Consider the following 16,778-nt stretch of genomic DNA (forward strand, 5'->3'; position numbering starts at 1 on the left):
AGATGCCCTGACCCCTGTGGTTCGGTATAAACGTCACACAGATGGCCCCAAGGTTCGGTGTCCACCTGACTCGCTCCACCCAGAGGCTGAAGGGACTTAATTATTTCACCTACCAATGTCATCACTGACATTACATTCGGTTACCTAATTAGTTGTTCTGTACATTCCGACACGTGTGCTCCTGTAATTACTTCTGCCACCGAAGGTGGATCCAGGTTATGTTTTCACCTCTGTCTGTCTGTGAATAGGTTATCTCAAAAAGTTATTGCCGTTTATTTTCTTTCGCAAACCAGGTGTAAGCCCTTTAAAGGTCGATCCGCCAGGTCCACACGTATCCGCATGTACTGGACCATTATATATACCGGTATCTGAATTAGAGTCTACAACGGCACTCGGAAGAGAGCATACATACCTCCACCTGGTGAACAGTTTACGTTTTGTATCCGACTGATAGGCCGGATCTGGATTCGGACCTGAACCAAAATCGAATCGCTTGTTCTTGTCACCAAACCAACTCATCCAACAAGTTTATTCATAACTCGTCCATAACTTTTATAAATATCATGTTAGATGTCGGTTTTCACCCGATCTCTCAATGGTGAAGAATCACGTATAAATTAAATAATTCTTGTAGCCGAATCCATATTCAGATCTTCACCAAAATTGAATCGATTCTTCCTTGTCAGACACCCAACATGTCCACCAAGTTTCGTCCAAATCCGCCCATAACTTTTTGAGATACGGTATCCTGTTCACAGACAGACAGACGTGAAAACATAACCTGCATCCACCTTCGGTGTCGGAGGTAATAAAAAACACACCTTGTCCGTCTCATTATAATTACCACCCCGATCACCGCGAACTCGGAATTAAAAACATGATTTATTTCTGCATTGACAATGAAATCAAGTATTAAATTAGTGTGGCGGACACGAAAGCTCACTGACGTGAGGGCATCATTCCACGCACCAAGTGGGCGGCGGCCACGCCCGAGGGGTAGGCGTGGCCGCGGGATATACACCGGGCGCGCAGCCCAGAGCGCGCCAGTGCAGATGAGTGAGCAATGAATAAAGAGCTCGATGATAACCAAAGCGTTGTGGCCTACCTTTGTTCAACGTGTGTGCTCCCGCACCACATTGGTGACCTCCGACTGGTTCAACCGTAGTTGAACCCCCGAACGCGCAATGGCCATCAACGTGATCAAGCTGCCGGAGTTCTGGGAAGCGCAGGCCGACACCTGGTTTCTTCAAGCCGAGGCCCAATTCCAGCTCCGGGACGTCACGGCGGACGGCACGAGGTACGTCTACGTGGTCGCTGCCCTTGGCTCCGGCACGGCCGCGCGCGTCGTGTCCTTCCTCCGGCACCCGCCGGACGAGGGCAAGTACGCGGTGCTCAAGCAGCTGCTCCTCGATACATTTGGCCTCCCAGAGGCCGACCGCGCCGACCGTCTTTTGCACCTTCCCGCCCTCGGCGACACGCCCGTCCGCCCGCATGGATTACATGCTAGCCCTGCTCGGCAACGGCCACGCGGATTTCCTGTCCCGTGCTCTCTTCCTCCGCGCGCTGCCTGTACAGGTGCGGCTCGCGTTGGCCGGGTCGACCATTACGGAACCGCGGGCCCTGGCCAGGGAGGCGGACAAGTATTTCGCAGCCCACGACGCGCGGCCGGCATATAGCACGGCCGTCGTGGGTCCCGGCGCCGCGCACGGCGCGGGTGGTTTGGATCCTTCCGAGCACGGCGTAGGTTTGGCGGATCGCCGCGTGGCATGGCGTTCGGATCCTCCCGAATACGGCATAGGTTTGGCGGATCGCCGCGTGGCATGGCGTTCGGTTCCTTCCGAGCGCGGCATAGGTTTGGCGGATCCGTGTGTGGCCGCCGCCACGCCCCGCCCACCACCGTCGTCGCAACCGGTGCGGCGACCACCACCGGGCCAGACCTGGTGCCGTTTCCATGCCAGGTTCGGCCACAAGGCCAGGTCCTGTCGCCTGCCTTGTACTTTTGGCAGGTCGGGAAACGACCAGGCTGGCGCTCGCTTCCTGCCATGAGCGTCGGCCATACTGGCAGCCTGTTGTTCATCATGGACACCTTATCCGGGCGCCGTTACCTGTGCGACACGGGAGCGCAGGTGAGTGTCGTTCCCGCCGGTACGTCCGATAAGCAGTCCGCGGGCCGGGGCCCCGCGCTGCTTGCCGCCAATGGTACGTCCATTCGCACATACGGAAAACGCTGCCTTTCTCTGCGGTTCGAAAGGCAGGTTTTCCGATGGTCGTTCGTCACTGCCGACGTGCCTATGGCACTGCTCGGCACGGACTTCCTGTGTGCCAATGGTCTACTGGTGGACGTCAAGCATAGAAGGCTTGTCCAGGCTGAGACGTTCAGCTCGCTCGCTTGCGCGCTGCCCGCCTCGTTGAGCAGCTCCCGGAGCAGCTCATCGAGCGGCTCGCCGAGCGGCTTGCTGAGCGGTTCTGTTCCGGCCAGGTTCATCTGTACGCTTCCGGCAGCGAACGAATTCACCCGCCTCCTCGTGGGTTTCCCGGCCCTCACGCGGCCCACCTTCTCGGCGGGGGCCATCAAGCACGGGGTGGAACACCACATCCCCACCGCCGGGCCACCGGTCTACGCCCGGGCACGCCGCCTCGAGCCGACGAAGCTCGCCGTAGCTAAAGCAGAGTTCGCTACGCTGGAGCGGCTCGGCATCGTGCGGCGCTCCGAGAGTGCTTGGGCGTCGCCGCTTCACATCGTGCCAAAGCCCGGCGGGGGATGGCGACCGTGCGGGGACTACCGGCGCCTCAACGACGCCACCACCCCCGACCGCTACCCCGTCCCCCACATCCAGGACTTCTCCGCCCGGTTGGCGGGCATGTCCTTCTTTTCGAAGGTGGCCCTCATACGCGGCTACCATCAGGTCCCCATCAGGCCGGAGGACATCCCGAAGACGGCGGTCATCACGCCGTTCGGCCTTTTCAAATTTCTTCGGATGCCCTTCGGTTTGAAGAATGCGGCTCAGGCGTTCCAGCGCCTAATGGACAGCGTCTTGCGCGACTTGGATTTCGTCTACGTGTACCTGGACGACATCCTCGTCGCCAGCGCGTCCCGCGAAGAGCACCTACACCATCTCCGCACGCTCTTCGAACGTCTGGGCCAGCATGGCCTCATCGTGAACCCCGCCAAGTGCCGGTTCGGCGTCGCCGACATCGAATTTTTGGGGCACCGCGTCACCAGGCACGGGGCCGTCCCCCTACCGGCCAAGGTGGAGGCGGTGAAGGGGTTTCCACGCCCCCGCATGATCAAGGGGCTCCAGGAGTTCCTGGGCATGGTAAACCTTTACTATCGGTTCCTGCCCCGCATCGCCCAGCTCCTGCGCCCCTTGCACGAGGCCCTCCGGGGCAAGCCGGGCAAAGGTGACGTTACCTGGACCGAGCAGATGGACGCGGCGTTCGCGGGCGCGAAGCTCGCCTTGGCTAACGCCACCATGCTCGCGCACCCGACGCCCGAAGCACCGATCGCCCTCACCACCGACGCCTCGGACTACGCGGTGGGCGCGGTGCACGAGCAATGGGTGCGTGGTGCCTGGCAACCGTTGGCGTTCTTCAGCCGGCAGCTTTGCCCGCCCGAACGCCGCTAGAGTACCTTCGACCGCGAGTTGCTTGGGCTTCACCTGGCGGTCAGGCACTTCCGCCATCTGCTCGAGGGCCGTGCGTTCACGGCCTTCGTCGACCACAAGCCACTGGTTTTCGCAATGGGCAAGGTCGCCGAGCCGTGGTCGGCCCGGTAGCAGCGTCACCTCTCGGCCGTGTCCGAGTACACGACGGACATCCGGCACGTCGCGGGGAAGGACAACCCGGTGGCGGATTGCCTTTCCCGGTCCGTCGCCCACGCAGTCCACCTTGGCATCGACTATGCCCGGATGGCGGCGGACCAGGCCGCCGACCCCGGCATCCAGGCCTTGCGGACCGCCGTCACGGGCCTCCGCGTCACCGAGGTGCCGTTCGATGGCGCGGCCCTCTTGTGCGACGTCTCCCTTGGGCGGCCTCGCCCCATCGTGCCCGCGGGCTGGCAGCACCAGGTTTTTGACGCCATCCACGGCCTGTCCCACCCGGGCACAAAGGCCTCCCAGAGGTTGGTCGCCGACAAGTTTGTCTGGCATGGCCTCCGGAAGGCCGTCCGCGGCTGGACCAGGACGTGCCTCGCCTGCCAGCGCGCGAAGGTGCACCGGCACACCCAGGCCCCATTGGCCCCGTTTACGGTGCCGGCATGTAGGTTCGACCACGTGCACGTGGACCTGGTGGGACCTCTGCCCCTCGCGGGGCTTCACCCACGTCTTCACCATGGTGGACCGCACCACCCGGTGGCCGGAGGCCGTGCCTTTGGCGGCGACGATGGCGGCGGACATCGCGCAGGCGTTCATCGCCACCTGGGTCGCCCGGTTCGGCGCCCCCTCGGACATCTCGTCCGACCGCGGCCCCCAGTTCACCTTGGAGCTCTGGGGGGCGGTTCACCTCGGAGCTCTGGGGGGCAGCTGCACTGAACCACGGCCTACCACCCCCAGGCCAACGGCCTGTCCGAGTGGTTCTACCGCTCGTTGAAGGCCGCGCTCCGGACCACCCTCCGCGACGGCGGCTGGGTCGCCCGGCTCCCCTGGGTCCTGCTGGGCCTCCGGACGGCGGCCAAGGACGACCTGCGCGCATCCGCGGCGGAGTTGGTCTTTGGACAACCGCTGCGGGTGCCGGGCGAGTTCCTCCCCGACCCCACGGCACCATGGTCCGCGGCGCAGGAGCGCTCCGCGCTGCAGGAGACCGCCCGGAGGTTCGCCACGGTGCCGACGGCGCACCACGGGCACTCGCCTAGGCACGTCGCCCCGGAGCTTCGCACCGCGGAGTACGTCTTCGTCCGGCACGACGCCCACCGGACACCACTGCGGCCCCCGTACGACGGGCCTTTCCGCGTGCTGGAGACCGGGGTGAAACATTTCACCTTGGACATCGGCGGCACTCCCGACCGCGTCTCGGTGGATCGCCTCAAGCCGGCCCACCTCGACGTGGACCACCCACCGCCGGTGGCTCGGCCCCCGCGTCGGGGCCGCCCCCCTGCGGGCGGACCCCCGGCACCGCCCAGGCCTGCCGGCACGCCGCCCCCCGGTCCTGCACCCATCCCAGGTGCAACCGGAGGCATCCCTGCACCCCGGACGCCACCAGTCGCCAGAGGGCGCTTCGGCCGGGTCATCCGGTTGCCCCGCAAACTGGCCCTCCAGGTGCGCGGGAATTCTGGGGGGGCGCGTGTGGCGGACACGAAAGCTCACTGGCGTGAGGGCATCATTCCATGCACCAAGTGGGCGGCGGCCACGCCCGAGGCGTAGGCGTGGCCGCGGGATATACACCGGGCGCGCAGCCCGGAGCACGCCAGTGCGGATGAGTGAGCAATGAATAAAGAGCTCGATGATAACCAAAGCGTTGTGGCCTACCTTTGTTCAACGTGTGTGCTCCCGCACCACATTAGTACATATACGCACATATGCTATTCCTTCGCGTATTTAAAAATTGCGTATTAGACCGGTATTAGCGCTATTTTACCGGAAAAAACGATTCGAATGCATCATACAAAAAAAATGACCATCGGGTTCCGATTCTGACGTGACGATGGAAGTTCAGGGTTGGAGGCCGCGTCATGTTCGCTCCGCCCAGTCGTGACGTCACCGCGCTTATCCACGTGACCACTTTAGAGTTTAGATCGTGTCATACCTCCACTGAAGACCAAAGTGAGCACCTTTTACCCGAATCAAAGCAAGAATTGTACCATCACAAAAAAAAAACAAATGGGGTGAAACATCCCGATTGGAAACCTCCAGGAAGCGAGAACACAACTTACTTGGCAGCCATATTTCAATAAAAGACGACAAACATTGTGCTGAAATTTCCAAATGATGTCATTGAATATTTTGGCATCAGAAAAAGGAAGTAACAGCCGGGAGAAGCAATCCAGTTTATTGTGGAGATCTGCGAATAAAACCAAGCATGAAAGAAAACAAGAGGAGGTGAAGGAGTAGCAAACGTCACTTCCGCTTTCAGTGCACCACCTCCAAGCGTGAGAAAAGTATAAAAACAAAGGATCGGGAACGTCATTTCCCCTTTTACTGCACAACCTCCTCATCTAATGTAAATAAATATCTATAAAGCTCAGTTGTCACCCTCTGTCCTCTTCACCCTCTCCTTTGCTCAAGGTCATCTTCCATCTGCTTGGAAATCAGCCAACATCACCGCTTTGCACAAAAAAGGTGCAAAAACAGATCCTTGCAACTACAGACCAATCAGACTGCTCCAAATTATCAGCAAAGTCATGGAATCCATCATTGCTTCAGATATGAAATCTTTCCTCTTCTCCAATGGCTTGATCTCTGATCATCGATTTGGTTTCAGACCAGGTCACTCTACTCTGGACATGCTGCTTCTGCTTTCACAACAATGGATGGAGGTCCTCAATGCCAAACAGGAAATCAGAGCTGTCTCCCTTGACATATCACGAGCAGCCTTCGAGACGGTCTGGCACCCCGCTCTGCTCACCAAACTCTCCTCCTTTGGTATCCATGGAAATCTCCGTGCATGGCTGGCGGACTTCCTCTCTGGTCGTAGTCAACGTGTGGCCCTGAATGGGTTTCTCTCATCTCCTCTTCCTGTTCAGGCTGGAGTTCCCCAAGGTAGTGTTCTGGGCCCTGTGCTTTTTCTGGTCTTCATCAATGATCTCCCCAACTCTCTTGAAAATCCTCTCTATCTCTTTGCTGATGACTCTAGTCTCTGTCGCTCCATTCCTCATCTCTCAGATCGGCAGTCTGCAGCCTCCTCACTCTCTGCAGACCTGGACAAAATCACAGACTGGGCAAACAAGTGGAACATGTCCTTCAATCCTGACAAATCTCACACTCTTACGATGTCTCTCCGAAAAGACCGACTGGACAACCCTCCCATCCACTTTCTGAATAATCCTCTCCAAGAAGTTCTGTCACTCAAGCTTTTGGGTCTCACCATCTGCCATGATCTTTCCTGGGAAAACCACATTTCCAAGCTGGGCTCCAAAGCCAGTCGCCGACTGGGCATCCTCCGTCGTGCGAAGTCCTTCCTTGGCACACCTGAGCTCCTCACCACATACAAGGCTTTCATCCGCAGCTCAATGGAATACTGCTCTCCCCTCTGGGCTGGTGCTCCTGCCTCACACCTAGCTCATCTTCACGCTGTTGAAACCAAAGCGTTCAGAATCATTGGAATCTCCCGCCATGAAGCTAACTCCAACGGCCTCTCACTTACTCACCGCAGGCAGGTTGGTGGTCTTTCCGTCTTCTACCGACTCCTCTCTGGCCTTGCTCCCCCAGCTAGCCTCAAATATTCCGACAGGTCGCACAAGATCTGCCTGCAACCCTCTTATGGTTAAACTGCCAAAATCAAGACTCTCTGCTCACCTTCACTCCTTCATTCCTCTTTTCTCCCGCCTCTGGAACAATCTCCGTCACTCTCTTCAATCCCACTCCTCCCTCCAGGTCTTTAAAACAGCTGTTCACCACCATCTCTTATCTACCCCCATCCAAAACCTTTATCTTTTCTACCCCCGCTAATTTCACCCCAAATCCACTTTTTTGAAATACCAACTTCTGTCCTGGAAGTCCTTGGTGTCCTTGTGTTTTATACTTCTCCCACCCCTCCCCTTCCCACGTCTCCTCCCCCCAAGCCCTCTCCCTCCCACACATCTCCCTGCTCTCAAATGTTGTGTTTGTGTGCTTCCCCTCTCTCCCCATCTTGTCTTCCGCTCCCTCTTTTTATAGATCTTGTTTGTCTGGTTGATTTGTTTGTGAAATAAATGCTGGCTCTTTCACGAGCCTCGATTCTGTATACAAAAACAAAAAAGTTGACTTTTTGCTCCACCAAATAACAGCGAAACGGAGATGAGTAAAAGGGTGAAAATTCTACAGATGCTGTGATACATAACTACCTCTGTCGTTTTGAATGTTTGAAAGAGAATCGACAAATGGATCAATTTTTGAATTTAATTTAAATCCCGATTTATTTATATATAAACGCGAGTTGTCTTGAGTGTGTCCGCGTTTTATTCAGAGATGGCTGGACGGATCTTCATCAAACTTTCAGAGGTTCATCAGTGAGTGCTTGGGAGTGTTTTAGGCAATTTTTTTTTTTTAAAGTTAGTTTTTTGGGGGTAAAAATAAATAAATAAAAAATGATAGTGCCTAAGCCCCCTCCCTCCCCCTCCCTCCCTCCCCTCCCCCTCCCCCTCCCTCCCCTCCCCCTCCCCCTCCCTCCCTCCCCTCCCCCTCCCCCTCCCCTCCCCCTCCCCCTCCACCTCCCCTTCCCCCTCCCCCTCCCCCTCCACCTCCCCCTCCACCTCCCCCTCCCCCCTCCCCCTCCCCCTCCCCCTCCCCCCTCCCCCTCCCCCTCCCCCTCCACCTCCACCTCCCCCTCCACCTCCCCCCTCCACCTCCCCCCTCCACCTCCCCCTCCACCTCCCCCCTCCACCTCCCCCCTCCACCTCCCCCTCCCCCCTCCACCCTCCACCTCCCCCTCCCCCTCCACCTCCCCCTCCCCCCTCCCCCTCCACCTCCCCCCTCCCCCCTCCCCCTCCACCTCCCCCCTCCCCCTCCACCTCCCCCTCCCCCCTCCCCCTCCACCTCCCCCTCCCCCCTCCACCCTCCCCCTCCACCTCCACCTCCCCCCTCCCCCTCCCCCTCCCACCTCCCCCTCCCCCTCCCACCTCCACCTCCCCCTCCCCCCTCCACCTCCCCCTCCCCCCTCCCCCCTCCACCTCCCCCTCCCCCCTCCCCCTCCCCCTCCCCCTCCACCTCCCCCTCCCCCCTCCCCCTCCCCCCTCCCCCTCCCCCCTCCCCCTCCACCTCCCCCCTCCCCCCTCCCCCTCCCCCTCCCCGCCCGGCAACGCCGGATACTTCTGCTAGTAATATAATAAAACGGAGTTTTCAAGTGTAACATTTTCGACTATAAAACCATTAAAAGATTACACGTCATTGATGAAACGAATTTAACAATATTTTTTATTTTTTAACCTCAAAATAAAAAAGCGCAAAACTTGAATGAATGAATGCGTTAAGTGATGAGTACGAACGATCAACGGACCATTAATCGCTCCTCCATCGCGAAAGGTTTTAGTTGTTTTTTTTTTTTGGCATCTTTCGTGTTTTGCTTTGTCTCCCAGGATACAGGTACGTTTTAAAAGGGAATCTTGAAGAATGCATAATTTTCCTTCAAAAATAAATATATAAATAAAAATGCTGCACCTTTCATTCATTGCTTTGTTGTCTTGGCGCACGCGACACGTGGTGACCGTTTTTGAACCGGACTCGGTGGTGCAGTCCTTGAACCGGCCGTGATCCGTGGTACGTGATCGTTTACACCAGTCTCTCCAACAGTCTGAGTTGTCCAGCCAAGGTTCGAATCCCGACGCAGCTATAAACGACCACTCAGGTGTGTAGCAGGTAGGGCGACTTATCGATTTGTCAGTTAAACTGTGTCCAGTCCCGTCTGCTAGCATTAGTTGGTGGACGTTTAAAAATACACGTGTGTCAGAATTTGAACATGTTGATCTGGAGCTATTGTGATTAATATAGGTACAAATCATGGTAAAATTCATCTTGGTTGTATGTACAGACCCCCAAATTGTTGTTATTTGATGATAATTAGCATGTGACGATGTTCAAACACGTCCATTACGCCATGATGGAGTAGTAAGACTTGTACAAAGCTGTACCTGTCCAAACATTACATAACCGCATTTTCACCGTAAGAAAATGTACAAAAACAGTTTGACCGTTTAAATAAGGTAAACAAAAAGGTATCCCAAATGAAAAAATTATTCCTTTGAAAATGCAAAATTAATAAAATGTCGAAATCCCAGACATTTTTAGGTATTTTAAGGACCGGAAAGGAGTAATTTCTGGGGAAAACCAGACACATGGTGACCCTAGTTGATCTTGACCCATGGCCAGGTCTTTCCACGGCCGGGTAGTTTCTGACGCTGAGCTTCCACCAGATGGTCAGTCTGATTACACGTTGCAAATCATCTGAGGACTTGCAAGGGTCAATACTGGACTTCATTTTCAGTAACAAACCTGATTCTGTCAACAAGGTCTTCACCACACCTGGTCGAGGCTTGAGTGACCACATTGGGGCTTCTTTTCAGGTGTCGACCTCTTGATGCTAAATCGCTGAACAGCACAATCTACCAGTATAACAAAGCTGACAAATCGGTACTTTGTCAGTCACTTGATCAAGTCCATTGGGACACATATCTGGACATTGACCAGTTTTGGGTAGGTGCCCAGATACTCTCCCAGGAATCATCTCCAGAGGGAGACCAAAAGGTATTTATCCAATCCCGTCTAGGTCTCCCAAGGAGACGTATACCGAGTCATGGTGGTGACCCAGAGATGTATCTGATCCTGTCTGGGTCTGCCAAGGAGACATACACCGAGTCATGGTGGTGACCCAGAGATGTATCTGATCCTGTCTGGGTCTGCCGAGGAGACGTATACCGAGTCATGGTGGTGACCCAGAGATGTATCTGATCCTGTCTGGGTCTGCCAAGGAGACATACACCGAGTCATGGTGGTGACCCAGAGATGTATCTGATCCTGTCTGGGTCTCCCAAGGAGACGTATACCGAGTCATGGTGGTGACCCAGAGATGTATCTGATCCTGTCTGGGTCTGCCAAGGAGACATACACCGAGTCATGGCGGTAACAAAATTGATAATTCCTTCCGTTGCTCCCAGCTAGGTCTGACGTTATTGAGGAACAGGTTTAAATATTTGTCTGTTTTTGTTACAAAATGTTTGTATAATAGATTTGACACTACAACAACAACAACAACATGCATTTTAAGGCCATTTTCCCTGCTAGAGCGGGGGTTAGCCTTGCGGGCCCCATGACGATCTTCTCCATTTTGCCCTATTTTCTACATCTCCCCTTGTTAACCCCCCGGCCTGCATTTCTTCTTCCACCACCTTCTTCCACCTAAACTGGGGTACACGCTCCTGGTGTGTACCCCTGTTTAGAATAGGTACACCGTATCCCCTCCTGAAAGAGGCGACTAAAAGGGTCGGCGTCAGGAAGGGCATCCGGCCATAAAAACATTGCCTCAAAAAGGGAACCATGACAATTACATTTGACAATGCCATTGAGTATTTAGTTAAGCTTAATCCAAGACATGTCCATAATAAATTTATTAATTACTAGAACAAATGTTTTACATCGTTCCCTTTTTACCAAATTCCCTCTGTGGGATAATCTTACGGCCGATGTTGTAGACAGTTTTATCTTTGGTCGACACACTTTCATTCAGAACATTAAAAAAGCATTGGATGGTGCCAGATCTGAACCACCTCATCATTACTTGCCCATCCGGGTTTATTTTATGTCTGTCTGGAATTGTAAGTTTTCTCCTTTTTTAATATACTTGTGCAATTTAAATTTATTTTTTTTACCTTTTGTTTAATGTGTAATTTCTTTTTTCGTTTGTTTTGTGCCAGAAGAGCTACTTGACAGTGATTCGGTTCACTTTTTAGCAATCCTGCAGGGGCCCAATGTATGTTATGATGTACCTGCAAAATAATAAATAAAATGAAATGTTTATGAAACATCCATACAAATACCCCTCACCCTCCTGCAATCTGATTGGTGGGTAACAGTTGTTTCCCCCCCCCCCCCCCCCCAACGTTTCTACAAACAGCGACAACTATGGCTGCAGATGGAGTTTCCCAAATCCGTGAAAATTACCACAAAGATTGTGAGGCTGGAGTAAATAGGCAAATAAACTTGGACATGTATGCCTCGTACGTCAATATCTCCATGGTGAGACACTTGGTTCTACAATCCCCCGTGAATTGTGACGTCGTACAGACCCCCCCCCCCCCCCCCACCGTATGCTCCCTCTCCTTAAATGCACATCTCCTTTCTGCACATCATTCCCTTCTCTCCCAATCTTTCTTTCCCAGAGTTTCTACTTCTCGCGGGATGACGTGGCTTTGGAGAACTTTGCCAGGTTTTTTCAGAAAAGGAGTCACAAGGAGCGGGACAATGCAGAGAAACTCATGAGCTACCAGAACCAGCGCGGAGGACGCGTTTACCTGCAAGACGTCAAGGTACCTGCGGTTCGACATGGGGTGTGTTGCGTTAGTAAGCTGCTTGCTTGATTCAAAGTTCTCAGGCAAGCACTCCAACGGAACGGAGTGCTCGGCATTACTTAACAACATGGAGGTATCCATGTAAACAGTGTTATCGTGGTACTCGAGCCAATGCTGTTCCGACCGTCATTTTCAGTTTTACTCGAACTTCCCCAAGCAAATTTATTGCGCCAGCAGCGACAGAGTACGAGGAAGAAGGATGGCTCTGAAAAATGGCTCTGGTAGGTCAAATGGTAAAGGTGAAATGGCTCTGAAAAAATAATAAATAATTTTTTTTTTTTGGCATTGCTCAATTTTCCACTCTGGGATCTCAAAGATCGCTTGGCCTTCCAATATGTTCTTGCATCATAATAGTGTACCTGTACTGAAGTTGTGCACCTGATATTTGATTTGTATCCTTGAACTACTCTTTTCGGATTGTGACCTACTGAAAAAAAAACGCCTTTTTGATCATAACTTCAATAATTCTTCTTTGATTTTCATGAGTTTTTTTAATAGATTTTACATGGGGACACATTTTCTTAGTTTATATTCTATCCCAAAATGTTGAAGGTCAAGGTCATATGGTGGTGTGAAAAAAAAAAAAAAAAAGGCCATCTTTGGGTCACTGACCAAGGCTAAGTTGTGGGCAATCACCAAGGGTAAGCTTGGGGAGGTTTACACTTGGCTATTCCTTTGTGATCACAGGTATCTGGTTTTATTGTGATATAGTATACGTGGCTGTTGAAATGTGTATGAGCTGATATTATATACTAGTACACCCGCAGACTCTGGGAGGGGCAGGAAGGGTCATTCCTCTTTGGGGTATATAGATTACAGTCGATCTATGGTTGGGTCTCAAGAACATTGGGTGTGTTTATTTACCAAGTTTCTTGTGGAGATCACGAAGTGGTTTAAGCATTTGAGCAAGCACTCCATTAAAAACCGTTAAGGAACGGCTGGCTTGGCAAGCACAAGCTAGCTACTTGGTAAATGAGCACACCCCGGTCTTCCTCCCTTTCAGTTTTGTATCAAACAGCAGAAAGCGAGTTTCAAAAGTTCGCTCCGAAAAATGCCATGGTAGCGGCAGAAAGGGCCATGTTATTAACCCAACATTTGAGTACAGTAGATATTCGCTCAGTTTTGCAAGTAAACCTTACTTCACGGATGTCAAGATTCCTCCAGATTTCTTCATTTAGTGTTATAAAGAGTATTAGCGACTGTTTAAAAAGCTAAGCATACGTGTTTGTGGTTTATAATTTTTTTACTTCCTGTAGAAGCCGTTGCTCCCACGGAAACGCCATTATAAACTATAAGCTATTTATACACGTCATCACTGCAGGAAAAATGCTTTGGGGAAGTGGGACATTATTAGTATTAATATTTTTAATAACATTAACAATATGCGATTATCCTTAATTTTGTTATTAAAAGTGTCTTTGGAAAAACGCCATGATAAATCTTCTTCTTTGGACAAACACCACGATAAAGCTAATTTAACATTTATATGCACCTCAACATACAACGCCATTCACGGCAATGGCGGGGAAAACCCGCCCAGGGGAGAAAACTCCCTTGGGGAGGGGGGCAAATGAATGCGCTACAACCTTCATTATGTAACTTTTGGTCATCCTGTCAAGTTTGGTTGAGATTGGATAAGTAACGACTGCATGTATTGGTGTCAACGTCAAAAATTTATCAGACAGACACAAATGGCGTATTTTAGTATGATGTGTGTGTATGTAGATATATATATATATATATATATATATATATATATATATATATATATATATATATACACACACAGTCACGTGAAAAAGTAAGTACACCCCATGTAAAGTTTTGACTTTTTCAACATATTTCAACGTACAGCGATTTGATCTTCATTTCAACAATATTGATAGATAAAGGTGATATAATATAACAAATATCATGAAACATTTACATTTAGTAGTCCATTGTATAATTTAAATAAACATAAATGCAAATTTCGCATGTGGAAAAAGTAAGTACACTCCTACATTTATCACTACTTCAAATATCTAAAATTAGAATCAGGTGCACCAGCTCAGATGCAAATGATTAGAACATCGTCAGAGAGGATCTTGGAGGAACCTGTCTTATTTAAACCTCAGACATTCAGTTTGGTTTGCTCTTTGTTGTTGAAGTGTGCAGCATCACCATGCCGAGATCAAAAGAGCTCTCTGAGGCTTTCAGAAAGAAGGTTATAGATGCCTACGAGTCTGGGAAGGGATTTAAAAAGATCTCCAAACAATTTGAAATCAATCATTCGACTGTCCGGAAGATCATCTACAAGTGGAGAAGATGCCAAACAACTGCCAACTTGTTCAGGCCAGGCCGCCCCAGCAAGTTCAGCCCGAAAGCAGACCGCAAGATGCTGAAAGAAGTCTCTAAGAACCCCAGAATGTCATCACGGGACCTACAGGTAGCTCTTGCCACTGTTGATGTCAAAGTGCACGAGTCTACCATTAGAAAGAGGCTGCACAAATTTGATCTTCATGGGAGGTGTGCCAGGAGGAAACTTTTGCTGTCCAGAAAGAACATCAGGGCAAGACTAAAGTTTGCCAATGAACACCTAGGCAAAGACCAGCACTTCTGGAACAATGTGCTCTGGACAGATGAGTCAAAGGTCGAGCTATTTGGCCACAGTACCAGAAGACATGTTTGATGAAAACCAAAGACAGCATTTGACCACAAGAACCTGATACCAACTGTAAAGCATGGTGGTGGAAATATTATGGTTTGGGGCAGCTTTGCTGCATCAGGGCCTGGGCAGCTCACCATCATCGAATCCACTATGAATTCTTCATTGTACCAGAGGGTGCTTGAGGATAATGTGAGGCCATCTGTCGGAAAGTTGAAGCTCAACCGAAGGTGGACCTTGCAACATGACAATGACCTGAAACATACCAGTAAATCCACCAAGGAATGGCTGAAAAGAAATAAATGGAGGGTTCTGGAATGGCCAAGTCAAAGCCCGGATCTAAATCCCATCGAGATGTTGTGGGGGGATTTGAAACGAGCTGTGCATGCAAGAACCCCCTCAAACATCGCACAGCTGAAATAATTCTGCATGGAGGAGTGGGCAAAAAATTCTCCCAGTCGGTCAGAGACTGGTACACAGTTATAAGAAACGCCTACTTGAGGTTGTTTCTGCCAAAGGGGACAATACCACCTATTAGAGCCAAGGGTGTACTTACTTTTTCCACAGAAGGAAACGGCATCTCTTAATTTTATGTTGAATAAATTATTGCAAAGTTAATTTTTCATTGTTTTTTGTTCAATTAGATCACCTTTATCTATAGATACTGCTTAAATGAAGATCAAATATTGATATGTCCACAGATGTTAAAAAGATAAAAAACATTTCATGGGGTGTATGTACGTTTTCCACATGCGAAATTTGCATTTATGTTTATTTATATTATACAATGGACTACAAAATGTAAATGTTTCATGATATTTGTTATATTATATCACCTTTATCTGTCAATATTGTTGAAATGAAGATCAAATAGCTGTATGTTGAAAAAGTCAAAACCTTACATGGGGTGTACTTACTTTTTCACGTGACTGTATATATATATATATATATATATATATATATATATATATATATATATATATATATATATATATATATATATATCTTATATCTATCTATAATTCCATTAATCTCTGTGTGTATGTGTGTATGTGTGTATGTGTGTTTGTATGTTTGTCTGTGACCGCTGTTTCTCGACAACCATGGGTCCGATATACTTTAAACTTGCCAGGTATATTGCTGGGGACCCGAGGATGTGCCTTTTCAAGGTTTGAAATTAATCGGACAAGTACTTACCGAGCTATGGCGATTTAGCCGTTCGCCGTTCGCTTTGGCGTTGCGAATGGACCAAACCATTGCATGTAAATAGAGGGGGGGGGTTCTGTGGTCGTTGCGAATGGACCAAACCATTCATGTAAATAGAGGGGGGGGGGGGGGGGGTTCTGTGGTCGTTACTGCCACGTGGTTTCAAAGTTTTTTTTTGTTGTTGTTGTTTGCACGCATGTTTTTTTGCACCCACGTACGGGCACGCCCTAGGATGTTTACACACACACACCCCTACACAAATTTTTTTTTTTTTTTTTTTTTTGGCAAGGAACGGGCACCCACGTACGGGCACGTCCTAGCTTATATATAGTACGGGCATGCCCTAGTCTATCTATAATTCCAGTAATCTCTGTGTGTCTGTGTGTTTGTCTGTGACCGCTGTTTCGCGACAACTACCGGTCCGATATACTTGCAACTTGCCAGGTATATTGCTGGGGACCCGAGGATGTGCCTTTTCAACGTTTCATATTAATCGGACAAGTAGTTAGCGAGCTATGGCGATTTCTTTACCAAACTCCGCAAGCCGTTCGCTTTGGACCAAACCATTGCATGTAAATAGAGGGGGGGGGATTGTCACCGTACTCGCAAGCCGTTCGCTTTGGACCAAACCATTTCATGTAAATAGAGGGGGGGGATTGTCACCGTACTCGCAAGCCGTTCGCTTTGGACCAAACCATTTCATGTAAATAGAGGGGGGGGGATTGTCACCGTACT

At 50.8% G+C, this 16,778-nt stretch overlaps 2 protein-coding genes across 4 annotated transcripts in view; one reads left to right on the forward strand and one right to left on the reverse strand.

Moving 5' to 3' along the window:
* LOC137438766 (rho GTPase-activating protein 1) overlaps nt 1-5,680 on the reverse strand; it is a 70,106-nt gene extending 64,426 nt beyond the window's left edge. Inside the window, exon 1 of one of the 2 annotated variants that reach the window (XM_068134102.2) lies at nt 5,600-5,680. In XM_068134102.2, coding sequence (XP_067990203.1) covers nt 5,600-5,614 — 15 coding nt within the window. In that variant the 5' untranslated portion in view covers nt 5,615-5,680. Of the gene's footprint in view, nt 1-5,571 lie in introns of both variants that reach the window. The other variant, XM_078767220.1, reaches the window with a different exon arrangement.
* The window catches only part of LOC137438770 (ferritin heavy chain-like), a 91,609-nt gene that overhangs the window by 70,904 nt on the left and 3,927 nt on the right, over nt 1-16,778 (forward strand). For both annotated transcript variants that reach the window (XM_068134113.2, XM_068134108.2), the window contains exons 2-4: nt 9,420-9,474; nt 11,737-11,858; nt 12,002-12,148. In XM_068134113.2, coding sequence (XP_067990214.1) covers nt 11,745-11,858; nt 12,002-12,148 — 261 coding nt within the window. In that variant the 5' untranslated portion in view covers nt 9,420-9,474; nt 11,737-11,744. The remainder of the gene's footprint in view (nt 1-9,419; nt 9,475-11,736; nt 11,859-12,001; nt 12,149-16,778) is intronic.

Source organism: Myxine glutinosa, chromosome 13 (assembly GCF_964187855.1).
Source record: "Myxine glutinosa chromosome 13, kmMyxGlut1.1, whole genome shotgun sequence".
Classification (NCBI taxonomy): Eukaryota; Metazoa; Chordata; class Myxini; order Myxiniformes; family Myxinidae; genus Myxine; species Myxine glutinosa.